The 27239-nt window shown below is 49.8% G+C and overlaps 1 protein-coding gene across 1 annotated transcript in view; it reads right to left on the reverse strand.

Annotated features, from left to right (window-relative positions):
* Positions 1 to 3759: 3759 nt before the first annotated feature.
* Positions 3760 to 27239, reverse strand: part of LOC120848222 (cytochrome P450 2J3-like) — a 35107-nt gene continuing 11627 nt past the window's right edge. Inside the window, exons 3-4 of the mRNA XM_042290306.1 lie at positions 4554 to 4744; positions 3760 to 3941 (exon numbers count right to left, since the gene is read on the reverse strand). Coding sequence (XP_042146240.1) covers positions 3760 to 3941; positions 4554 to 4744 — 373 coding nt within the window. The remainder of the gene's footprint in view (positions 3942 to 4553; positions 4745 to 27239) is intronic.

Genomic DNA, 27239 nt, shown 5'->3' on the forward strand with positions numbered 1-27239 from the left:
AAGACCTAACCACCACCGGGACCATGGCACTGCTGGCTCTTCCAGCTTCAGCTACAAAATCCTGCGCGGCTTTGAAATCTCTGTGTGCACGGCGAAATCCCGTCGACGATGTGTTACGACCTTCCGCTTTTCGTTCATATCGCACTAGGTGGCTGCTGCATCACGCTAGACAAGCCTGAAAAAGAAGCTGACGCTGCCAAGTATAGCACGTGGGCCGACCGTGCCATCGCTGAAGACCTAACCACCACCGGGACCATGGCACTGCTTGCTCTTCCAGCTTCAGCTACAAAATCCTACGCACGGCTATGAAATCTTTGTGGGAACGGCGAAATCCCGTTGACGATGGGTTACGACCTTCCCTTTTCGTTCAAATCGTACTATGTGGCTGCTGCATCACGCTGGATAAGCCTGAAAAAGAAGCTGACGCTGCCAAGTATAGCACGTGGGCCGACCGTGCCATCGCTGAAGACCTAACCGCCACCGGGACCATGGCACTGCTTGCTCTTCCAGCTTCAGCTACAAAATCCGGCGCATGGCTATGAAATCTCAGTGGGCACGACAAAATCCCGTCGACGATGTGTTACAACCTTCCGCTTTTCGTTCAAATCGTACTATGTGGCTGCTGCATCACGCTGGACAAGCCTGAAAAAGGGGCTGACGCTGCTAAGTATAGCACGTGAGCCGACTGTGCCATCGCTGAAGACCTAACCACCACCGGGACCATGGCACTGCTTGCTCTTCCAGCTTCAGCTACAAAATCCTGCGCACGGCTATGAACTCTCAGAGGGCACCACGAAATCCCGTCGACGATGTGTTACAACCTTCCGCTTTTCGTTGAGATCGTACTATGTGGCTGCTGCATCACGCTGGGCAAGCCTGATAAAGAAAAACGCAATCAATTATAGCATGTGGGCCGACCGTGCCATCGCAGAAGACCTAACCACCACCGGGACCATGGCACTGCTTGCTCTTCCAGCTTCAGCTACAAAATCCGGCGCACGGCTATGAAATCTCAGAGGGCACCACGAAATCCCGTCGACGATGTGTTACAACCTTCCGCTTTTCGTTGAGATCGTACTATGTGGCTGCTGCATCACGCTGGGCAAGCCTGATAAAGAAAAACGCAATCAATTATAGCATGTGGGCCGACCGTGCCATCGCAGAAGACCTAACCACCACCGGGACCATGGCACTGCTTGCTCTTCCAGCTTCAGCTACAAAATCCGGCGCACGGCTATGAAATCTCAGAGGGCACCACGAAATCCCGTCGACGATGTGTTACAACCTTCCGCTTTTCGTTGAGATCGTACTATGTGGCTGCTGCATCACGCTGGGCAAGCCTGATAAAGAAAAACGCAATCAATTATAGCATGTGGGCCGACCGTGCCATCGCAGAAGACCTAACCACCACCGGGACCATGGCACTGCTTGCTCTTCCAGCTTCAGCTACAAAATCCGGCGCACGGCTATGAAATCTCAGAGGGCACCACGAAATCCCGTCGACGATGTGTTACAACCTTCCGCTTTTCGTTCAGATCGTACTATGTGGCTGCTCCATCACGCTGGGCAAGCCCGAAAAACAAGCTGACGCTGCCAAGTATAGCACGTGGGCTGACCGTGCCATCGCTGAAGACCTAACCACCACCGAGACCATGCTTGCTCTTCCAGCTTCAGCTACAAAATCCTGCGCACGGCTATGAAATCTCATTGGGCGCGGCGAAATCCCGTCGATGATGTGTTACAACCTTCCGTTTTTCGTTCAGATCGTACAATGTGGCTGCTGCATCACGCCGGACAAGCCCGAAAAACAAGCTCAAGCTCCTAAGTAGGCACGTGGGCCGACCGTGCCATCGCTGGAGACCTAACCACCACCGGGACCATGCTTGCTCTTCCAGCTTCAGCTACAAAAGCCTGCGCACGGCTATGAAATCTCACTGGGCACGGCGAAATCCCGTCGACGATGTGTTACAGCCTTCCCTTTTTCGTTCAGATCGTACCATGTGGCTGCTGCATCACGCTGGACAAGCCCGAAAAACAAGCTGACGCTGCCAAGTACAGCACGTGGGTGGACCGTGCCATCCCTGAAGACCTAACCACCACCGGGACCATGCTTGCTCTTCCAGCTCCAGCTACAAGCCCGAAAAACAAGCTGACGCTGCCAAGTATAGCACGTCGGTCGACCGTGCCATCGCTGAAGATCTAACCACCACCGGGACCATGCTTGCTCTTCCAGCTTCAGCTACAAAATCCTGCGCACGGCTATGAAATCTCATTGGGCACGGCGAAATCCCGTCGATGATGTGTTACAACCTTCCGTTTTTCGTTCAGATCATACTATGTGGCCGCTGCATCACGCCGGACAAGCCCGAAAAACAAGCTGACGCTCCTAAGTAAGCGCGTGGGCGGACCGTGCCATCGCTGAAGACCTAACCATTACCGGGACCATGCTTGCTCTTCCAGCTTCAGCTACAAAAGCCTGCGCACGGCTATGAAATCTCACTGGGCACGGCGAAGTCCCGTCGACGACGTGTTACAACCTTCCGTTTTTCGTTTAGATCGTACTATGTGGCTGCTGCATCACGCCGGACAAGCCGGAAAAACAAGCTGACGCTGCCAAGTATAGCACGTGGGCCGACCGTGCCATCGCTGAAGACCTAACCACCACCGGGACCATGGCACTACCTGCTCTTCCAGCTTCAGCTGCAAAAGCCAGCGCACGGCCAGGGAATCTCAGTGGGCAAGGATAAATCCCGTCGACAATGTGTTACAACCTTCCGATTTTCGTTCGGTTTGGTTCAGATTGTTTCAAGGATAGGTACTAGTGTTACCGAAACGAGTGTCGATATATTATTGTTGCCCCGAGCCCCAGCGCCCTTGTAAATTATGTGAAAGAGTGCAAAAATCTGTTGCTTCGACTATTTGCTGGTGATAGCGGAAATATTTTCCCACTTTCTTTAGCGGAAACATTTTCCCAGTTTGAGTGGCCTCACGTGTGACATCACTGGGGTAAAATTTTCCGCTAAATTTAGCGCTAAATTTTCCCCTCTAAGTTCAGCGGGAAAATTTTCCACCAAATTTAGCGGAAAAATTTGCCCTTGAGACGCCATTATGAGAAACATCCCACAATGCAACGCGCGGTTACGCCGACGGCGACGCCGCTCGAGCCGGAAACGTGCGCTTAAGAGCTCTGCTCTAAAGCGTGTGTCAATTAAAATACTATTATAGCGCAGAGAAACACTTTTACAGCCAAAATTTCGCACGGTAGTTCTCTCCAGTCAATTTGAGATCTAAGCACGGTGCAAGCACGGGCGGGGTTTAGCGGACCGCGACCTCCACCTTCGCCACCTAAATTGCATCAAGTGGCATAAATATTGCTCCCAAAATACGTTTTCTTGTAATAAATGATATTTTTGTGAAATGCGTGTTCCATCTACGATTTTTACAAAAAAGTTTTTTCAGTGTTTTTTTATATTCCTACATATCGTACCAGATTGCGAAAGTATACCTCATGGTAATGGTGTGTTATATACTGAACTGTTGTGCATAATTACCAAAGATTTTTAATCACATATTTTGCGAAAACACATTTTTTGCTAGATATGAAATAATGAAGCCGCACAGCATTAAGATTTGTATTAGCAAATCCATTTTATATAGTCTATACTCTAAAGAGAGGAAACGTTTTATAAATGAACAAACAAGACATCATAAATCACCACAATCCGCAGCACATTGAGGAAACCGCGCTAATCGCCACGGCTATCGGCGACTGACGAAGCGCAGCATCTTTATAGAAGGATGACGAGATGATGTGGAAAGGCACCCGAGATCAGGCAGCTGTGCTCCATAATCAGGAAGCACACTGAACTTCTGCAGAATGGTCGCCAGGTACAGGAACATTTCGACGTTCGCCGGCATCTCTGCAGGACAAATTCTTTTTCCTGGAAGCAGTAATGTACGGTACTTTTTGTATATTGAAAGAAGTGGACTCTAAGCGTTGAACAGTTATCTACTGTTCATTATTTGTTGTCGTATAGATGACTATCCGTTTTAAAATTCCTGTAAGGGTACATGTGCGCAACTGAACTTCACGCTGGCGCGTACAACTCGAGTGATTTGGGTGAACATTGGTGACAAGCCAGCACGCACTTTCAGTTTCTTGGTTTTTAGCGCCATATTGGAAACTGCGGCATTCTCTTGATTGTTGATTCTGCCCTCACAGTGTTAACGTGAGTGCTAGTATGTTACTTTTACCTCCTCTACCGTTTTTTCCTCCTTCTTTTATCTCCTCATGCCCTTCCCCAAATCAAAGTAGTCAATCGAAGCAGGCCGCCTTGGTTAAGCTCTCTGTTTTCTCCTCCTGCCCTTATCTTCTACTCTATCTAAGCGTGCGACGTTAATTTAGGTTGGGTCAATATCATTTGAGCACATTATCTTGATCGATCCATTAATCAATCAATCAATAGATTGATTGATTGATTGATTGATTGATTGATTGATTGATTGATTGATTGATTGATTGATTGATTGATTGATTGATTGTACTTTCTCACCAAGCGAGAACGCGATGTGGTGTTCCGGTTTCTTCGAGAGTTCACTGCCGTCGGCTGTTAAGAATCGCTCTGGATGAAATCGATCCGGATTTTCCCAAAGCTCTGGATTTCTGTGTACTGCCATAACATTCGCCACCACCATCGTTCCTTCGGGAATCAGGTACTCCCCGATGAAGGTGTCTTTTTTCACTCTACAGAAATAAGAGGTCAGACAATCTTTAACGTAAAATGGGAATATTTGTGAGAAGTTCGTCCAACGTGTAGTCCATACAGCAGCAACAACAATTTTTTTTTACTGCCAGCACACTTTTATTTTTAATATCAACAAAAAGGTTTTATAATAGAAATTAAAATTAAGGAAAACGGATGGGGTTCTTTCTGTATTTGAAAAAAAAAAACACTTGAATCGTCTTTATTTAGCCTCCAGGCTTACGAATCTCAAAACTATATTCCAGATTGTTGAGCCAAGTATACCAGAAGAGTGATTTCAAAATTGCGCTGAAACCCCTCTTTCCCCTCGCATTCGGTGCGAGGAGGGCATCATGACGCATTAAACAAAGATGTCAACATTTCCGCGCTTTCCGCAGGCCTCACCCGAGCAGCCAAAAACGCTGCACGCGTTCCTTCACAAGCGGCAAACACAAGACAGCTGAAACCTCTGGGTTTGACGTCATGCCCAGCGGTTGTTTTTTTTCGGGTTTTTTCGCATCATTAATTAGTTCGACTCGAAGGCTTTTAATATTCAAATTCACAAAACAAAGATACGCTAGAATTTACCTCTTATTTTTCTTTTCAAGAACCTCTTCTATTTTCCTTTAAGTGAACTTTATAAAAATTGAAGAGTGGAAGAGTTTGGATGGCGAACTTTAGTTACAAAGCAGAAAAGTTCGAAAATGTTTCGTTTGATATGTATTGATAGACGTGCTAGTCCGCGTGAGATGTTGATATGGTACGTGTTAGGGGGATAATTGTGTGAACGTTCATGTTTAAGCTGAATGGCCCTTAAGTTATGATTGCATTGCTTGCGTTTGGTTGTTGCAAGGTCCTTGTTTGGTATACTTTTTTTTTTAATTAACACTTTTTGACAAGCCCGAAGTGCTACCAGTTCTGTATATATATACATTACCTAAAATATTAAAATAGGTATTTTTTTCAGGCTAACACATAAAAAGTAATCCTTTGTGATTTTTTTATATTTTCTTTTTTTGACACATATATAAATTAGCAGTACAAGATCTTTAATGACCCAACTGTATTTACCATTATTCTGCCACAATGTTACACAATTTAATGCCCTCGTTCATTACGCTTGACTAAAGCGTCAGAAAGCATCATGATGTACATTTAGAGCTTGATATCTTCCATATCCAATAGTTAAAAACGCCATCAATATTACACATGTACATTTACGCAAAAATATTCCAAAAGCCGGGAATCATAATGATAAACAAACTGCGCCGACTTTAATTAACAAGATGAACAATTTAATCAAACGTTTCGTCTCCCATGCGAGAAACATCATCAGGGAAACCTTCAAGCAGGAATGAGGGGAAAATCTTCAACAGTCCTATTTAAGCAATTCCGCGTACACACCGGGGAGGAGGCCGCGGTTGGAGTTGCAAGCCGATGAGTCACTTCGGATGAACCATGATTCCACGAACCTCCGTGGACCCCACCTTTGTTCACGCGCCAGAGTGGACGCATTCTCAAAGTCGAAACTGTGACCCGTATTCCAAAAATGGTCTACGAGTTCCGTCTTCGCTCTTGTCGCATGTGTGGCCTTCGCCACGTCCCTTTTATGTTCGTTTGGGCGAGTGCAGCGCCTCCGGCCTGTCTCGCCAATGTAGGTTGCGTTGGCCTAGCTCGGGATCACGTCCTAGACGAAGACGACATAATGGTTTCATTTGGTGTTGTGTCCTTGTTCACGAATGTCTCCACCTCTTGGGCTGTTGAGATAGCCGAAACACGCCTACGTAGGAACGACAGCCTCACCTCACGCACATAGTTAGTGGTGGATGATATTGTAATTTTGCTGCATTTTTGTCTTAAACAGTCGCATTTTACGTTTCGCGGACATATTTATCACCAAATTGAAAAGTGTCTAATGGGGAGCCCAATTTCTGTTGCAATGGCAAATCTTGTTATGGAGTATGTGGAAGAAACTGTCCTTGAACAGAGTGTGCACCCGATAGGGTTTTACAAACAGTATGTGGACGACACCTTTGTAATTTTAAACAAGGACCATGTTGCTGACTTTCATTTAGCTTTAAACAGCGTTGAATCATCAATCTAATTCACACATGAAGTTGAACAGAACGGTGCGCCGCCTTTTCTGGACGTGAATCTGTTCCGAAATAGTACCGGTCGCTCAGATACAACAGTGTACCGCAAAGCGTGCGATACAGGACACCTCTTAAGCTTTAACTCACATCATTCTGTCGAACATAAAAGGGCTGTCGTAAAAACCCTACTACATCGGTCCGAACGCATTTCTTCTAATCCTCAATTGCGCGCTTCTGAAGATGCTGTTATTGTTGACCTGTTAATGAAGCGGAATTATCGGAAACGTTTTATTCATAACACGCGCAAACAGATGGGACAAAGAAGTCAGGATAATGGACGACTTAGGACAGGGCAAGTAACAATAAACTTTTTGAAAGGTGTTTCTGAGTCCATTCGCAGGGCCCTCGCCCCTTTGGATATCCGCACGGCTTTCAAACCCCATCGTAAACTAAGTGACCTCATTTCTAGACCTAAAGATTACCCCCCTCCCAGAGTCCCAGTGCGGTGTTGTGTATAAAGTGAACTGTCTAGACTGTGACGCATCTTAAATTGGGGAGACAGGCCGGAGGCGCTGCTCTCGCCTAAACAAACACAAAAGGGACGCGGCGAAGGCCACGCATGCGACAAGAGCGAAGACGGAACTGTTAGACCATTGTTGGAATTGGGGTCACAGTTTCGACTTTGAGAATGCGTCCACTCTGACGCGTGAACAAAGGTGGGGTCCACGCAGGTTCGTGGAATCATGGTTCATTCGAAGTGACTCATCGGCCTGCATCTCGAACCGCGGGGTTGCCAGGTTGGGCTATTAATAGCCCAATTGGGTTACTTTGTCATGCATTTGGCGTCGAAATTGGGCGGTTGACTATGTGGCGATTTTTGGGCGATTTCAGACCTAACGCGGCACTTTTTTTTCTTTTTTTGTGTGACAATTCACCCTTTCTGGATTCCCGCTTTCAGGAATTTCCTGCGTGAAGATTCGTGGGTGTGATGCCAGAACCTATTAGCTCAAGTCAGCTAGCGTGACCTAGATTCAGCTCCGACGACATTCCTTTTGTATTAATTCTCGCTTTTAGAGCGCAGCTCTTAGGCGTCCGTTCCGGCTTGAACGGCGTCGCCGTCACCGTCGGCGTCGCCGTCAGCGTAACCACGCGTTGCATGCAACTCAGGTTGCATGCAACCCGCGTTGCAAGCCACTCGCCGCCGTCTACGTAACAATACGTTGCATGCAACCCAAATTGCATTCAGCCCCAGTTGCATGCAACCCGCGTTGCAAGCAACCCTCCGGAGTTGCCTTGCATGCAACCCGGCGACTCCGGCGGTTGCATGCAACCCGGCGACGCCCCCAAGGTCACGTGGCCTCGGGGGGTCACGTGACCTTAAACTCCAACTCAAACCCTTTATTTCTCTCCATTTAAAGAGGGGAGACAAAGAAAAAAGCAACTCAGTTGTTGCTTGCCAGCCTCTGCCTCCCCACAGCAGCGAAAGAGGACAGCATGTACAGTCTCCGGCAATATGAAAGACCCACTGGGAGCGCGTGGCCGAGGTGGTGGTTGGCGGGGGCGCTGCGAGCGCTCCGGGCAGTTCCATTCTGCTTCAAGGGGAGGACGCTCACTCGGGGCTCAGCTAAAGCGCGCTCCTATCGGTTTGTGCTGAGCTTGAGTGAGCGTCCTCCCCTCGAAGCAGAATGGAATTGCCCGGAGCGCTCCCAGCGCCCCCGCCAGCCACCGCCTCGGCCACGCGCTCCCAGTGGGTCTTTCATATCGCCGGAGACTGTACATACAAATGTTTTTTTCACCATCACACTTGTAGCACAAAAATAAACAACATTAGATGGGGGAGGGGGGAAGGGGGAAAAGTAATCGATTTAGCCAAGTTTACAAATTCCAGGGGCACTCTCTCCCAAACATGGAACGTACATTGACCACGTGACCCTCCGAGGTCACGTGACCCCCCACGTCACGCGACACCCCCAGATCACGTGACTCCCCAGGTCACGTGACCCTTAGGTCACGCGACACCCCCAGATCACGTGGCCCCCCAGGTCCGGGGGTCACGTGACCCCCTCCCTCCTCCCGAGATCACGTGACCCCCGTGAGGGGAGGAGGAGACAGGAGGGGAGCAGGGAGGATGAGCAGGGGGGACGAATCCGATTTTTCATTACTCCGAAAAATGATTTTAAAAGACTCTTCTCTCTTGTCCCTCGGCCGGCTTCGAACCGTAGTCTTTTCGTTCAGTAGCCCCACGCGGTACCTCTCCGCCAAACTTAAATAATTGAAAAACCCTGCAGCACGAAAATAAAAGAACAAAAAGAAACTAAAAGCCCCTTCATGTCTTAAAAGTAGCGCACGGTGCGTCGATGTACAAGACACGTGCAACGTGCAGACTTTGGAAAGATCATGGCGGCTCAGCGCAGATTCAAGCTAGATTTCAGATGCCATGTTCTTCCCAGAATTGGCGCGCGGCACGTGTCTCGAGCATTTCCACAACAATCAATGCCCCCACTTTTCTCACGATAGAGGGGCTTTGCCAGCTGCTGCTGAACGTGCTGCCCGAGCAGGGGCTCAGCGCCGCCGGCGCCATGATCCAGCATGAGTGATATCACAACGACGACGACGACGAGACGTAATCAGGCAGTTCTTTTTCACAAAATGAGCGACTCAGATGAAGCAGCTGCAGCTAAACGCACTGCCCAAGCAGAGGCTCAGCGCCGCCGGCGCCAAGATCCTGCAGTGCGTGCCGCCGAAGCTGAAGCTAAACGGCGCCGTCGACAGACCCGGAAGTGCGCGACGCCGAAGCAGAGGCTCATCGCCGCCGCAGAGAGCAGCCAGGAGAGAGCGCCGCCGAAGCGGAAGCCAGGAGCCCTATTGAGAGGGCCAGGAAGTGCGCGACGCCGAAGCAGAGGCTCATCGCCGCCGCCGAGAGCAGCCAGGAGTGAGCGCTGCTGAAGCTGAATCTAAGCACCGCCGTCGAGAGGACCCGGAAGTGCGCGACGCCGAAGCAGAGGCTCATCGCCGCCGCCAAGAGCAGCCAGGAGTGAGCGCCGCCGAAGCGGAAGCCAGGAGCCACTATTGAGAGGACCCGGAAGTGCGCGACGCCGAAGCAGAGGCTCATCGCAGCCGCCGAGAGCAGCCAGGAGTGAGCGCCGCCGAAGCGGAAGAAAGGAGCCGCTATCGAGAGGACCCGGAAGTGCGCAACGCCGAAGCAGAGGCTCATCGCAGCCGCCGAGAGCAGCCAGGAGTGAGTGCCGCCGAAGCGGAAGCCAGGAGCCGCTATCGAGAGGACCCGGAAGTGCGCAACGCCGAAGCAGAGGCTCATCGCCGCCACCGAGAGCAGCCAGGAGTGAGCGCCGCCGAAGCGGAAGCCAGGAGCCGCTATCGAGAGGACCCGGAAGTGCGCAACGCCGAAGCCGAGGCTCATCGCCGCCGCCGAGAGCAGGCAGGAGTGAGCCAAGCCAAGCAAAAGGCAGCGATCGCTAAGCCTGACGGTGCAACAAAAATTTTCCAACAGCTGTTTAGAGACAACCCGTTTGGGAGCGTATGTTCAGTCTGTGATCGGCTCTGATTCCAAAACGACTTGCAACCGCTACCGGACAGATGTCACGAGACCCTAGAGCAATCATTTCCAAACTCGGACCTAACCCAATTCAAACTGTGCTCGACCTGCATGCAATCAGTGCACAAGGGTCATATTCCTCATCTTTCCTCAAGAAACGGTTATGTATATCCCCCGAAGCTAGCCCACCTCCCACAACTGAACGCGGTGAGTGAGAGACTCATATCTCCACGAATTCCTTTCATGCAACTACGACGGCTGCTGCACGGTTGAGGTCAACACGGCATTAAGGGGCCAGTAGTGAACGTCTGTGTTGATGTGGATGACATGGTGAGTGTTGCCTCGTGCCATCGAGCAAGACCGAGCCCTCAATGTACATTTGAAGCGGCGTATTCTTGCGAAGACGACATACCCGGCAGGGGAAGTAAGGAAATGTGATCTGCTGCCGTGGCTTAAGCTGCTATGTGATAGCACGCTGTACAAGCATTAAAATATAAAGTGCGATTTGGCCCGTTTGGGTGATATCGTGGAAGTGGACGAACACGACGAGATTGAGTTGCTCCCGCAATGCTCAGACCTGAACGATCCGATCCTAGTGGCTACAGCCATGACGCTGGCTCAGCACACTCTCGTATGGGACGAAGACGCGTTTCTAGCGATTGCGCCAGGTGAGGGAAAAAGGCCCGTGAGCATCCTTTACGACGAACATGCAGAGGAGCTCTCGTTCCCGCAGATATATCTCGGAGAGCCGCGCCGAGTAGATGCCAGCACAAAACCGACAGTCTTCATGCACGCCATCTGTGAGATCCGCAGATCAGATCGTCGAGGGGCCACCCCGCAGCACGTACTGTACATGGCCATGAAAGTGTTTAGGCACCGAGTAGCCGGTGACAAGTGTGTGGCCTTCCGTAACATAAAGGCACTGGAAACACTAACGAAGCAACAGTTGCTCGACAAGGGTTTTGTGCAGCAAGCGGTCGAGCACGACATGGCTTTCATGCATGGTACACCCAACACCGTGCAGTACTGGACAAAACGCAAGAAAGACCTCTTTGCTATGATATGGCAGTTAGGTAAGCCGACCGCGTTCCTCACTTTTTCTGCCTCGGAAATTCACAGGCCGGACCTTGTGCAGCTGCTTCAACGCCTTCGGTTGAAGCCCGGAAAGATCGGAGTACCACTGGAGCAAATGAACAGCATTTATCCAGCTCAGCTGGTGAATGACGATCCTTCGGTCTGTGTCATATACTTCCACCGATTCGTGCGTGTCATTCTCAACATTCTCCGCAACACCCGTGTGTCGCCTTTTAGGCCGTACATAGTCGTCAACTACTTTAAGCGGATCGAATTTCAGCATTGCGGGTCGGCACACGCGCACATTCTCTTCTGGCTTCATAACGTGCCCAACGAGGAGCTCTCGATGCTCATGCCCCAGACTCTTGAAGTGGCCAACGTTCTGCGTTGTCGATGGACGCGATCGCGTCCATCGACAACGGATATTTGAAGCGGGAGCGGACTCAGGTGCACCAACACACGCATACCTGCTACAAGCACAACACGACCAGATGCCGCTTTAACGCGCCTTTTATGCCCATCGATGGATGCATGGTCGTTTTCCCTTTCCCCACTGTGGACAATGAAGCGCAGAAGAAGCAATATGAGAGCCTCCTAAACAAGTACGAGGCCAAGCATCAGGCCCTGGAAACGACAAATTATGACTATATGGAGCAATTTCGGGAGCATCACGGTGTCGCGGACAAGGCGGAGTACATTTCTGTCCTCCGAGCAGGCACTCCTCGTGCCACCATCATGCTACCCCGTTCTGCGCAGCAAAAGTGGGTGAATTACTTTAACCCATGGGTTGCATCAATTCTAGATTCTAACATGGATCTTCAGATCGTCCTCGACACGTACGCGTGTGCTGCCTACGCGGTGGAATATGTAAACAAGGCCAACCGAGGTATGTCAAACCTCAATAGAGCAGTGCAAGACATTGTCAACGAGAAGGCGGACATGGCCTATTCTCAGGTACTGAGACATCTGGGTGTGAAGATGCTGAATTCCATCGAACTGTCCGCACAGGAGGCCGCCGGGTGTTTGTTGAACCAGGATATGTCGGAGGCGAGTCGCAAAGTTGTCTTCGTGAACTCTGCATGACCCGAGGAGAGGACGCGCATTCGGAAGTCTAACGCTCAGATGGTGCAGGAAGGCTTAGTAGAATCAAGCACGGATGTTTGGAAACGGACGATGATCGAGCGCTACGGAGACCGCGTTCCCGAATTGGAAGCCGTTACTCTGGCAGAGTTCGCTACCGAGTACAACATATATACCTGCAGAAAGAGGAATCAAGGACGGATACTTCGCTACCGCGGTTACTCCGTAGACGATTCAGCCAACTTCAAGCGAGAACATGTCCTGCTCTTCTATCCATTCCGCAAAGAAGTGGACATCTTAGACCAAAACTGTTTCGAGCGTTTGTATGAGCAAAATATCGACGTCATTCTACAGAACAAAGCCCGCTACCACAGTGAAGTAGACATCGAGCAAATTCGTGCCGTTTGTAATTCCATGCTCCAGTCAAGTGACGGTGAACGTTGTGCCACTTCTGAGCTTCCAGATGTGAGACTGCACCCAGTGGCCATGGAAAACGACGACTCCGATCTCCAAGACATCGGTACGCTCCCATCCAATGCCCCGTTTAAACAGTGCCCCGCCGTGTGCACGCGCCAAGACGTCATGAGCAGAGATCAGTACCTGGACACAATGCGGAAGACGAATGAGGAGCAGTACGAGATCGTCCGAGAAGTCCTGCATAGACTCACTATACCGGACTCTCCGCCACAACAAATCTTCTTCACGGGAGTGGCTGGGTGCGGGAAGACATTTGTACTGCGTCTCATCATGGACGTCTACAAAAGATACTGCAACCCTACTGGTACAGATAGTGTAAACGCCTATGTTGTCTGTGCTACAACTGGAAAGGCGGCGGACGCGCTTGGTGGAATAACTGTACATGCAGCGTTCAGACTTACCATCAATAGGGATGGCGGACTGCGGGACAACAAGTTGAACGCGTTCCGCTATGCGTTCCGGAACGTCAGGTGCGTGATTATCGATGAGGTTAGCATGATGTTTGCCGACATACTTCAGAGAGTGGACTCGCGACTCCGCATCATCACTTGCAAATACCTAGAGCCTTTCGGCGGGTTAGACATCATCCTCTGCGGAGACCTCCGCCAGCTTCCCCCCGTTCGTGCCGCCGAGGTTTTCAAGCGCGTCAAGACGAACAGTGTGTTTAACACGGAAATCGCATGGCACCATTTGTCATACTTTCTCCTCACGAGGGTCGTAAGGCAGAGCGATCTCAGGTTCTCCGCCACACTTACCAAAATTGGAGATGGCGCAGGATTGGATTCCGAAGAAATCGGATTGATCGAGAGTCGGTTCCTCACGCCACAACAAGCAGAAACGTGTTGTCCCGGTGGCATCCGCTTGTATTACTCCAACAAGGAATCGTACTACTACTATACAAACACGGCCATTGCAACCGAAGATAATGCTGTGGCATGTGCGGCACGGGACACAATCGTTGGATGCAGGTCTATGCAGGAGAAGAAAGAGGCAATGCGCAAGGCTGAAACGCTGCCCATGGCCGAACACTTAACAGCTAATATAATGCTATGCATTGGAAAACCGAAAAACGTCACGCCAGATGGGCTGCACTCGTGGCAGGACCGTGTGTAGAAGTGAACGCTCTTCGGCAGCTTGGGCCAGTAATACCTTTCACGAATTCAGGCCAGCGTACGGCTGTAACCAAGGTGTCCGGACGTCGGGTCGTCGTGGCAGGCTTGGAAGATCTCCGCTCTAAGGTCGGTAGGGATTACCAGCAGCCATGGTGTGCTCTTGTCTTCGAAGTTCTCCTTATAAAGTACACCTTGTCGGAGGACGAAAGTCGGCCGGGCTCTCGAGAAGACACGGGGGACAGTAGCCCCCCGTCCTTCGAGGTGCTCGATTAACGGCGCAACTCAGGATCGTCTCTTTGACGTCGTGCCATGTCGTCGGTGTTCACTGCACCTACGAAGCACTCGTCGTCATCGTCGTTGCTGCTGCCGGAAGGTGTTTCGAGGGGGGCTCTGGACAGGCAGTCAGCGTCGCTGTGCTTGCGGCCTGACTTGTAGACCACAGTCATATTGAACTCTTGTAGCCGTAGACTCCATCAAGCGAGGCGTCCTGACGGGTCCTTGAGGTTCGCAAGTCAGCAGAGCGAGTGGTGGTCCGTGATTACACGGAACGGGCTCCCGTACAAATACGGAAGAAACTTCGTGATTGCCCAGACGACCGCAAGGCATTTTTTCTCAGTCGTGGAGTAATTTTTCTCCGCCTTGGACAGTGTCCGACTTGCGTAGGCGATAACTCGCTCGGTGCCTTCTTGCACTTGAACCCGTACCGCGCCAAGTCCAGCGTTACTTGCGTCCGTGTGAATTTCGGTTTCCGCATCTTGGTCGAAATGTCCTAGAATTGGAGGAGTCTGCAGTCGTCGCTTCAGCTCGTCGAATGCCTGCTGCTGCTCCTCGGCCCATTCGAACTTCTCGGCGTCCTTTGTGAGGTTTGTGAGCGGTGCGGAAATACTTGAAAAATCCCGGATGAAGCGCCGATAGTAGGCACATAGTCCAAGAAACCTTCGCACGGCCTCCTTGTCTGTCGGTGCTGGAAATGCTGCGACGGCGCGAGTCTTCTCTGGGTCGGGGTGAACGCCTTCGTTACTAACCACGTGACCTAGGAACTTCAGTTCGTCATAGGCGAACCGACACTTTGACGGCTTCAGGGTGAGTCCGGCGGTCCGTATGGCTCGGAGAACTGCTCGGAGTCGTCGCAAGCGCTCGTCGAAGTCGCTGGAAAACACTATGACGTCATCGAGGTAGACGAGACAGCTCTGCCACTTCAATCCTGCCAGTACGGTGTCCATGACACGCTGGAAAGTTGCTGGAGCCGTGCACAGTCCGAAGGGCATCACCTTGAACTCGTACAGCCCATCTGGCGTGACGAAAGCTGTCTTCTCTCGGTCCCGTTCGTCGACTTCGATCTGCCAGTAGCCGCTCTTCAGGTCCATGGATGAAAAGTATCGGGAGTGGCGCAGCCGGTCTAACGTGTCGTCGATGCGGGGAGTGGATAGACGTCTTTCTTCGTCACTGCGTTCAGCTGCCGGTAGTCCACACAGAACCTAAGCGTTCCGTCCTTCTTCTTAACTAGTACAACTGGAGAGGCCCACGGACTGCTTGAAGGTTGGATTATGTCGTCGTTCAGCATCTCTTGCACTTGCTCCTGGATCACCTCCGTTTCTTTAACGGAGACTCTGTACGGCGATCGATGCACAGGGCGCGCGTCGTCCTCGGTAATGATGCGGTGTTTCACAACGGCGGTTTGGCGCACCCTCGACGACGTCGCGAAGCAGTCACTGTATTCGGCGAGGAGGTCACTTAGTTGCCGTCGTTTCGGGCCTGGAAGTTTGGGGTCAATGTCGAGCTGCGCTGGCGGCGTAATGTGTTGCTGAGGTTGGAATGATTCATCAGCAATCGCGGCGATTTCGGCGGAGTTCCGAATTTCTTCGACGTGACCTATAGCAGAACCTTTCGTGAGGTGTTGCGCTTCTTGTCGAAAGTTCGTCACGAAAACCTTGGTGCGCCCATCCTGAAGTTCAGCCACTCCTCTTGCGACGCCTATTCCTCTTCCTAGGAGTAATTGAAGGTTGCCTTCAAGAACAACTTCGCCGCAGGTAGCTGCATCGGCCACTACGGGTACGACAACACTTGATCGCTGCGGCAGGTTCACGTGGTCGGCAGCGACTCGGACGGCGGCTGACGCTGTTCGAGGTTTCTCTGAAGCCGGAACAGGCTTGCGCAGCGTCAATCTGTTCTCACCAAGGTCGATGACGGCGCCGTATTCACACAGAAAGTCCATGCCGAGAATAACGTCTCTGGAACAGTCTTGTAGAACGACGAACTTCACAGGGCACGTCTCACCGCGGATCTCGACGCGAGCAGTGCATCTCCTGATTGGTATGATGAGATGCCCTCCGGCGGTTCGTATTTGAGGTCCATCCCACGGCGTCGCGACTTTTCGAAGGCTGCGGGAGAGCCTCCCACTCAAGACTGAGTAGTCTGCTCCGGTGTCCACGAGTGCTGATGCGTCGTGGCCGTCGATGACGACGTTTAGGTTATTGGACACCACTGCAGGGGCGTTGTTTTGGACTCTGGTAGCGTTCGAGTGGGTGCCCCCCGACGTTCGTGGAGGATCTTGGCGTCGGTCGTCTTCGGCAACTCCACCTCCAGGGGCTGCCGCGCCTAGTTTTCCCGGCGAGGAGCGAGGGGGGACAGGCTTTCACGTCGTGGTCGGTGCATCGGCGAAGCTGGACGTCGCGGTGACGGCTACCGGAACTCTCGGCGGGACGCAGGCTCGGGGGACTGAGGTCGTCGCAGGTACTCGTCGATCTCAGTAGGGCGTTCACCATGACGGGGGCGCGGGTCGTTCGGGTGGAACCCGCGTAGCCCGAGTCGTGGGTATGGGCATCGGCGGTAGGTGTGGTCCAGTTCCCCGCAATGGAAGCAGAGAGGGCGTCGGTCGGGTGTTCGCCATACGTCGGTCTTGCGGGGTGCATGAGGCTCCGGGCAGGCGTACTGGACCTGGTCGTCGTGGCGTCGGTCATGCTGCGGCGCAGGAGACTGACGTCGGGGCGGCGCGTCATAGGTGCGACGAGGAGGCGGTGGCCTTCGGGCCACTGCGGTGTAACTCAACGTCGGTGGTTCCGGAGCGGTGCTGACGAGAACCTCAGGCTGCAGCGCTTGCTGGACTTCTTCCCTGACAATCTCGGCGATTGAGGGCGAAGCTGGGCTTGCGGCTGCAGGTAGAAGTTTCTTGATCTCATCCCGGACGACGTCCCGGATTATCTCACGGATGTCCGTGGTGTTTCAGCCGAAAGACGAAAAGGAACCGACGCCGGGAACTCGGTGATAGTGGGCGGCTCGTGCTTGAAGGGCACGTTCGATGTTGGTGGCCTCCGTTATGAAGCCTTCAACGGTGGTAGGTGAGCTCCGCACAAGACCACCGAAAATGTTCTCCTTCACGCCCCGCATCAAGACTCTGAGCTTCTTTGCTTCAGATGCTGCAGGATCGGCGCGGTTGCTCAGTCGCAGGACATCTTCCACGAAGCTAACGACGCTCTCGTTAGGGCCTTGGATCCTTGCTTGAAGAAGCTCTTCCGCGCGTTCTCTTCGTTGTTGGTTTGTGAACGTTCTTCGCAACTCAGCCTTGAGTTTCTCCCAGGAAGTGATCGATGCTTCGTGGTTCTCGAACCAGTTCCGGGCGGTTGCTTCCAAGGCGAAGTAAGCGTTCTGCAGACACTGTTCCGGTGTCCACCCGTTATGACGGGCCACTCATTCATACTGTTGGACCCAGTCGTCAATGTCTTCGTGGCTTTCGCCGAGGAAGGGAGCCGGTGTCCGAGGAGCGACGGGTAGGTAGACGACGGCAGGAGCGGCGGGGGTCTGCGACTAATTGGCCATCGGCGTCTTCTTCGGCTTGGGCTTGTCCAGCAGCAAACCGTACTCAGGATCCTCTGGTGCGGCGGCTGGTCCGAGTTTCAGGTTCCGCGCTGAGTGGTCTTCTCACCGAGCCGGGAATCTGGCTTGCACTGCGGGCCCTGGGAGGGGAACGCTGCACGGGCATACGGTACACCGCACCTCCACCAAAATGTCACGGGTGGTGACCAATAAACAAGAAATAAACAGGAAGAAATAAACGTTTAATGTGGCGAACTTGTGCCAAAAATAAAAGGGTACAAAAGATAATAACAGAGCGTCGCGGCGTCGAAGTCGGCGTTGCAGCAGAGTCGAACGCTGGGGCGAAACTGACTGCAGATCAGCACGCGGAGTCCCTTATGTACGCGCGTTGGGTTCTGGAACAATCGGCCTAGATTGTTAGGCGACTGGAACATTCGGAGCTCGATCATACGAGAATGTTTTCGAACACACTAGAACGCAATGTTAAAAGAACAAATAAAAGAGCATTCCACTGACTGGAATCGAACCCAGACTTTCCGCGCGACAGTCAAGCAGGATAACCACTCGGCACGGACGCGGTCGCTCGCCGACGAGCGTGGCAATATGCTCACATTCAATGTCGATGTTTCCGACGGTCTGGTCATTGGATCTGTTGGAATATTGCAATACATACAATACGACACGCTCCGAGAGCCGGAACGCATATGGCTGCATTTCGGTGAGCTTGGTTCCGAAACTGCGATTGGAACCGTGGCGGCCGCAAAATCCCGGCAGTTACGGTCACTCGACAGAAATATTCAGCAAAATTGGACACCTATCGCAAGACGCTCAGTCACTTGCGTCATTGATAAGAAGTCAAAGATATTCCTGAGGAGATGCCAGCTACCCGTTGTGCAAGCAAGTGCTATCACCATTCACGAATCACAGGGAGGCACGTATGAAAACGTGGTGTACTGGTATGCCAAGAGTCATCAACAGAAATTGGTATACGTGGCACTGAGTTGTGCTACAGACATCAACGGGCTCTACCTCACCAATGTGGACAATGACTTTACGTTCTACCACGGCAAGCCCAATCCGGACAGGGCGCTACTTGATGAGTTTCGTCGGTTGCAGTCACACAAACTCCAAACTGTCGCTGCTAAGTGCTACGCAATGATTGAGCAACCGCACTTCTCAGTCGCCGCGCTTAATGTTCGCTCTCTGCCAGCGCATTCCTTGGACGTACACCACGACCACATCCTACGCCATGCATCTGTACTTTGCCTCTCGGAAACGTGGATGAATCCAAAACAGGCGGTAGAAATCATGAACTACCAGTACTGCTGTGGCGTCAGTAGAGAGCACAACAGAGCGGCGGGAGTGGCCATCTACGTGCGTAAGGGTCTGTCTGCCGTACCCATCGAGATATTTGGCCCGTCAGACGAAATTGGAGAACTTTGTGCCGCCAAGTTTGACAACGGCTTGCTAGTGGTGGCTCTGTATCTCCCGCCTCCAGCACTCGCCAAAGATGTCGTGCATTTTCTGCGACTTGTATTAAGCACACGTGGGTCCACACCCATGTGAGTAGTGGGGGACTTTAATGCAGACTTAAAGACGAATAAAAACTTCATACCACTTCTGCAGGAAAACCTCCCATTTCTCTCTCTCGTAACAGCTTTCACACTGCTGTGACGACCTCTCGGAACACATGCATAGACCTCGTCTTTCAAAATCAGCTGTTGGTCCAGCACCTGGAACACATATCCTGTCACTTCTCAGATCACAAGGCTTCCTTCATAACAATCACGGACTGGGATAGGAGTGCTATTTAAAGTACCAGTATAGGAGGAGATTGCTCTATATTTGTATATACTGTGGGATTTTGGACGCCTAACTTTGGCGACAATGTGGAGTGCATGCTAGGAGGAAAGGAGGAGGAGAAGAACGAAAGCTGGAGAATTGTTTCCTCGGACGGTCTTGCGAACCTTTGAGAGGTGATATGCGGGCCACTCGGGAGGAGCATTTACCAGCTTCGTTATCAGCTGGAGCGTACAAGTCGTACAAGACGAAGAGGACGAGGAGGACGATGAGGTTGGGGAAGAGGAATCGGAGGAGGAGGAGAGGAGATGTCAGATACCTGTTGTGCAAGCAAGCGGTGTCATCATTCGTAAATCACACTGGAGCTTCCAGATGTGACAACTATATCCCCTTTCTCCGGACAAGCGGTGAGCAAAAATACCACAATATATATATATATATATATGTATCAGATAGTTTAGTACGGTATATCGAAAAATCGAAACACCTCAAGACAGGAGGAGGAGGGAAGGAGGGGAGGAGGAGCACGAGAGGAGGAGAAGGGGAGGACGAGAGAGTACAGATGAGGAGGAGGGGCATACCCTCCCCTTCGTTCCGCCCCCCCCCCCCCCCTTCCTTGGAGCGCATTTGGAATTTAGGGAATGTCATAGCTCGGGGCCTCTTCCTTCCTTTGCTACTGGACCTACACAGTCTAAGTATCTAGACCTTGAACACTTTTCATTGAAATTTAACACGGCCGACAGCGTTCTTGAGACTTCGACGAAAACGTTGTAAACGTCATTAACACTTTTCAGACTGGCTTCGGTACATTTATCGTAGGTGCGTTCCAAGCATGTAACGACTTTCATGACCCTGTTCCATCATTAAGTATTGAAGTTCATCTTGCGTCAGATTTAAACAAATCACAATACCATGTTTAGGGTAAGTCCCTTATCAAGTTTAAAATGGCGTGCCTGCCTGTAGCATCTCCAAAGTGTCTTTTCTCGCGCTTGTTTCACTTACTGTAAGTACTCTTTGGTATTATACTCCGCCGAGTGCCCATCTACTAGGGCGACGAAAACGACCCCAGTTTTAGTCTGGTGATCACGTCACCTTGAAACCCTTGTGAGCTTAGAAGTGAAAACGTTTTGCTGCTTATGCACAGCAGACAAAAAGGTTGGCAGCATTTTAACTTCTCAGTGTCTAAGCATGGGTGTCAAGCATGAACCCTGGGAAAATTTGCCCACCGCTTAACTACATGCTTTTTCTTTCATGTCCTGGTTGGCTGCTACACTGGAGAGTCTGCTGAACATCGTACCACGGCGGCTGATCATGGTGTTTTATTTAAATTAATAATGGGGCTTTCATCCAGGACGTAAATTGGAAACTCGCGGAGCAAACTTTAAGGTACATTGGTATAACAAGTGCGTACGTTGGTTTTGTACCTTATAGGCGTAAAGCTTGGCTGGATATGCAACGCAGTTTCCTATATACACCACGGTTTTTCCCCAATCAATAAAATGTCAACCTGCCAAAATATTTCTTCTGATTCTATATTTCAGAGCACAGCTCTTACGCGACCGTTTCTGGCTTGAGCGGCGAGGACAGCAGTAGGAGGAAGGTGGGGGAGGAGGGGGAGGAGAAAGGAGGAGGCGAGGGGAGGAGCGTGAAGGATGAAGAGGAGGTGGAGGAGAAAAAGGGTGTAGAGGAGGAGGATGAGGGGAGGAGGAGTAGCAGGCAGAATAACGAGGGAGGAGGAGGGAGGAGGGGTATACCCTCCCCTCAGTACCCTTCCCTGCTCCTCCTCAAGAGCTGGGCTCCAATTCGGCGTTACAGGGAGTTGTAAACGGCTTTCTTTTTTTTATGCTTCCCGACTTCTTTCTGCTTCCTACTAACGTCTCTCATTTCCTTAAGTTTTCCACCATCCTCCTACAGGAAGCATCTGATCCGAGAAAAAATGATACTAAAGGCAACTCAAGACATCCTGCATAATTTGATGTCTCCCGATAACGCGTGCTGTACCGGATATAACAAAGGAGGCTTTTCCGCGAAACGTGGAAGTTTCTTGAAGCGCAATGAACCATAACAAAAGGCAACAGATTTGGGACAATGAACCTTTCGAACAAGGCCAAGATCATTGCGCAGGAGCAGCCCGGTTTCCGTTGCTATCCGAGCTTGTCATCGCGCTCCCGACACTGCCCATGTTGAATGCCGCCGTGGAGGGAGTATTGAGTCACGTGTCCCTCACAAAGTCAGGCCTTCCAACTTCCCCCTACAACATGTCCCTTCTAACTCTTCAAAAAGTACTCTACTTAAAGTTTGCTTTTCTTGGAAAGAACGAGTTCCATAAGGGCATCAGCCCTAATGAAGAATTTTTTGCCCGTTTTAACACGGAAATCATGTATGAGGCGAATGAGCCGGGCACAAGCGAGTGCTTCGTAACTATGCGACTGCAAAAACGCGTTTGGAAAATTTTTGTACTTTTGTGTTTGGAATAAGTTCCATAGATTTCAAGACGTCGTAGATCTTTCAAGCTGTTCCTAAACTCTAGATATGCAGACGCAGTGCCTTCGAATTGAGCTCGCATATACGAGCGCATGATTTTTTTAGATCTGCAGATTATGGCTAATTTTGGGCTACATAAATCTCTTGCATTTGGCTACTTTTGGGCTACACCGTCAGGCTTTTGGCGGTTTGAGCTAGAAGCTACCTGGCAACCCTGACCGCGGCCCCCTCCCCGATGTGTACGCGGACTTGCTTAAATAGGACTGTTGAAGTTGTTTTTTTATTTTTTTTTCGCTCATTCCTACTTGAAGGTTTCACTGATGATGTTTCTCGCATGGGAGACGAAACGTTTGAGTAAATTGTTCATTTTGTTAAGTAAAGTCGGCGCAGTTTTTTTTTATCATGTACTATTACATTGGACAAATATCAGCACATCATAAGAAGTCGTTCTCGCCCTGTGGGTGGAGAGCTAATTGGTATACAGTACACTGACAGTACAATCCTAACATAAAAAATCCGGATCTTCCAACTGAGCACTTTTATACTCCGGTGGTGAAAAGGTCTCCAAAAAATAAATCTTAATTGCTGTCAGTTTTACAATATTCGACCTCTGAATAAAACCATCGAGTAAGCCAAGGTTACTGAAGGGGGGTGTATAGTAATTCGTCATGGAAATAAAATGTAATATTTGTTTCTTCGTTTGGTAACACCTTAATAAATTTCGTTTTTTTTTTTTTATCCCGTAAAGCGCTTTCACGGGAACATGTATGATGGTCCTTTTGACCACGCACTTTTGTACTAGATTAAATTTACTGTCCTGTACGCAGGAATGTGGGAATTTCACCATTTGATTTACATGTATATATTATTTTATTTAAGCAATGTGCAGGCCAAATACCAAACACATAAGGGCGGAACATGCATGAACACACAGGTCACGAAACAAAAACTCGAAATATTATTGTCTGCCAAATGAAAGCGAACATCCAGATTTTTTCCGAACCGAAAGAAATGTAGGTATATGTCATATGCAGAACACTTGTATTAAGTTGCACGAGATACCTCAAATATAGAAACATATATATATATATATATATATATATATATATATATATATATATATATATATATATATATATATATATATATATATTTGTGTGTGTATGTACAGGGTGTTTCAGAGAACTCGGGCCAAATCACTCCTGCGAAAACTACCTATTGCAACGAAATAAGCCTTGTGTCGTTTTGGTCCGGGGTTAGGGGCCCATTTAGTAAAATTATTAAAGTCCGGGATAATTAACACGTCAATTATTTTTCCGTAATTAACTTCCTTATTATTGTGTTTAATGGCATGGTTTCAATTAGAAAATTGCTCAGCGACATGAAAAACTTTAAACCGACAAATTGCAGAACGATAGAAGGAACGCAAAGCATTTTACGGCTTTCTGAAGAACCGCACGAATTTGCCGGGTTTTTAAGTTTCGGTTTGCTATCGGAGCGCATATCGGCCCCGGCGGCACCACGCCCCGTGGAGAGATAGTGCAACCAACCTCTGCTGCGCTGTCATCGCGTGACGCAGCAGAGGCTGGTTGCACTATCTCTCCACAGGGCGCGGTGCCGCCCAGACTGAAAAGCGCTCAGATAGCAAACCGAAACTTAAAAAACCGGTGAGTTTGTGCAGTATTTCAGAAAGCCGTAAAATGATGCGCGTGCCTTCTATCGTTCTGCAATTTGTTGATTTACTGTTTTTCATGACGCTGAGCAATTTCATGACGCTGAGCAGCGATGAGTAGTTTTCGCAGGAGCGATTTGGCCTGAGTTCTCTGAAACACTCTGTATATATATATATATATATAGGCAAAAGTGATGTGCGCAGACACAGCAGCCGTAGGATGAAAAGAATAAAATTCTAATTTAATGGCGAAAAAAGTCACGCAAGAAAAAAGGGTGAAGTGCCGAAAAAAAGTTGTATTAGTTTACGGGAATAATGAAGACTAGGCACAAGAGCGCTAATTACGCGGGAAAGAAACTTTTAAACAGGACGGAGTAAAAGTCAAAGTTAACACACAAGAACTTACAAAAAATAAATTGTTAAATGAAAAATAAAATAAAGAATTGAAAATAAAAAATGTATAAACAAAATCCGCAACCTTGATCCCTCACCGCGACAAAAGTGGACTCATACCCCCTGGCGCTTCCTCTCCCGGCAAGCTCCTTCTGCTACCAATGCACCGACAAACAGAACCTACAATTGTCATGCCTCATCGCGTCAAGATTGGACTTTGCCCTCTGTGTTCCCCTTCCCTACGAGCTCCTCCATACCACCAGCGCACCTGTGAAAAAACAAACCCAGAACCGCCTCCCTCATCGCGACAAAATTGGACTCGTCCCCCACGTGCTTCCCTTACCCTACAAACACCTTCGAACTTTCGCGTTTACTAACCCTCTCCCTAGATATTTTATAAAACTAACCTACCACGCCATGTGGGCTCCCGTCCTGAAGAAGGCAGTGCCACTGCCGAAACGTCGACGGACGTCAGGCCCTTTTCTTATTTTTTATACATTTTTTATTTTCAATTCTTTATTTTATTTTTCATTTAACAATTTATTTTTTGTAAGTTCTTGTGTGTTAACTTTGACTTTTACTCCGTCCTGTTTAAAAGTTTCTTTCCCGCGTAATTAGCGCTCTTGTGCCTAGTCTTCATTATTCCCGTAAACTAATACAACTTTTTTTCGGCACTTCACCCTTTTTTCTTGCGTGACTTTTTTCGCCATTAAATTAGAATTTTATTCTTTTCATCCTACGGCTGCTGTGTCTGCGCACATCACTTTTGCCCATATATCAACGGAAGCATTTGTCAACATTCGTCACTCTTTATATATATATATATATATATATATATATATATATATATATATATATATATATTGTTACAGGCTCACTGGAGTCAACTTCAGTTCCGGCTGACGGAATGCCCCTTAACGTTCTCCAGGGCACCATTCTACTCCTTGTCCTCCTCTTCGTCGGCCTCTAACACTCTCCCCCTCCCCCGTAAAAGTTATCACAGCACAAAAAGCAATTCATCGGCCCTTTGGTTCCCACAATTCACTGACCCGCAGAAGAAGGAGGCGCACTTGTGCGTGGGATGTACATTTTCAGGTGATGCACATGCGCTGAAAATGTCTTGGTCTTCCGTGAAGTTCCCCAATCTAGAACTTCATAGGTTAGTGGTCCAATTTTCTTAGTGACTTCACAGGGACCCCTATACCTAGGCAGAAGCTTCTGTGTTCGACCTTTCTTTCGCTGTTCCCTCCGAACCGGGACCGAGTCACCCGGAGATAGACATGGCGTTGGGCCAGGAGCGCTGTATCGAGATGCCGCACGTTGTTGGGAATGTAATATAGCCATTCTTGCTCGTATTCGTGCGTCATCTAGGCGGTGCTGAAAGTTATTGTCAGCAAAATCGTCTCCCCTATTCCGCCACGCTACAGATGATGAGCATTCTTGAGGAAGCACCGCGGTTCTACCATGAACAAGTTGTAATGGTGTATAAGTGGTGCTTGACTGCTTCATGGTATTCATCGCGAACGCGGCAAAAGGAACAAAAGTGTCCCAATCAGTGTGTTTGACATTTACGTACGAATAAAGAATTCCAGCAATTGTTCTGTTAGCTCGCTCAACCAACCCGTTCGTCCGCGGTCGGTAAGGAGCTGCTTTAGCATGAGTTATGCCTTGAGAGGCTAGCTCTTCTGAAAACACGGCAGAGGTGAAAGCTGTACCTCGATCAGTTATGATCATCCGTGGCACTCCGTGTCGCAGGAGAAGCTGGGTTCTAAGGAACCACACGACTTCTTCGGTTGAGGTACTGGCCACGGGGCATAACTCTACCCATTTGGTAAGATGATCTACGGCCACTAGAATGTAGCGGTTGCCGTCTGATGTACGTGCAAAAGGCCCGAGATGGTCGATCCCCCACACCTCAAATGGAGCCTCAGGTGGTGGTATGGGGTGAAGTTCACATGGCTTGCTTGTATTTGGTGACTTGCGTTGCTGACATTGTGAGCAAGAGGCTATGTAGCTTGCCACGTCCTTTCGAAGCCCAGACCACCAGTACCTTTCTAATATCTTCTGGAAAGTTTTGTCACGGCCTAGATGCCCCGCCGTAGGGTCATCGTGACAAAGATGCAGTACCGTTCCGCGTAGTGAAGAAGGGACAACTGGCACCCAAAGTTTAGTGCTGGAACTGCGATGGCAAAGTAACCCGGCACGAATCTGGTACGCTTTACGTAGGCGATTAGTCGTGGGTGGTACGTCAGTCGTTTGAAGTCGAGACACGATGTCCTGGATTTCACAATCTTGTTCCTGGCCTGCGTTCAAATTAAATGTAGACGCACAAAAGCAAGCGTCGTGGTCAGGAGAATCCGGCATGTCCTTCATCGGATGACGAGGTAGAAAGTCTGCATCTTGGTGTTCTTTGCCACTCCGATGAACAATTGTGAAGTTATGTTCTTGAAGTAAAATCGACCAACGAGCTAGTTTGGCCGTTAGATCTTTCTTGCTTTGGAGCCATGTCAAGGCTGAGTTATCGGTCACAACAGTGAAGTGTCGCCCGTAGAGATATGGCCGGAAGTGTTGCACTGACCAGACTAGTGCAAGACACTCAAGTTCTGAAGAATGATACCGCTGTTCTGCGTCCGTCAGACGGCGACTTGCGTATGAAACAACACGTTGCGTGTCGTCGTCATCTTGTTGCAATAAAACAGCACCGAGTCCCTCTCCTCTGGCATCTGTGTGGAGATAGGTCACCTTAGCAGGGTCAAAGTGGGCGAGAATTGGAGCACTCAACAAGGCACTCTTCAGGTCTTCAAAGGAAGCTTGTTCCTCTGCTGTCCATCGCCAGGGTACATTCTTGCGTAGCAGACGGGTCATTGGAGCCGCACGGCGCGCATAGTCAGAAATGAATCGGCGGAAATATGATGCGACTCCCTGGAAACTTTTTACTTCCTTTAA

The sequence above is a fragment of the Ixodes scapularis genome, unplaced genomic scaffold, assembly GCF_016920785.2.
Source record: "Ixodes scapularis isolate PalLabHiFi unplaced genomic scaffold, ASM1692078v2 PGA_scaffold1__304_contigs__length_218370807, whole genome shotgun sequence".
Lineage (NCBI taxonomy): Eukaryota > Metazoa > Arthropoda > Arachnida > Ixodida > Ixodidae > Ixodes > Ixodes scapularis.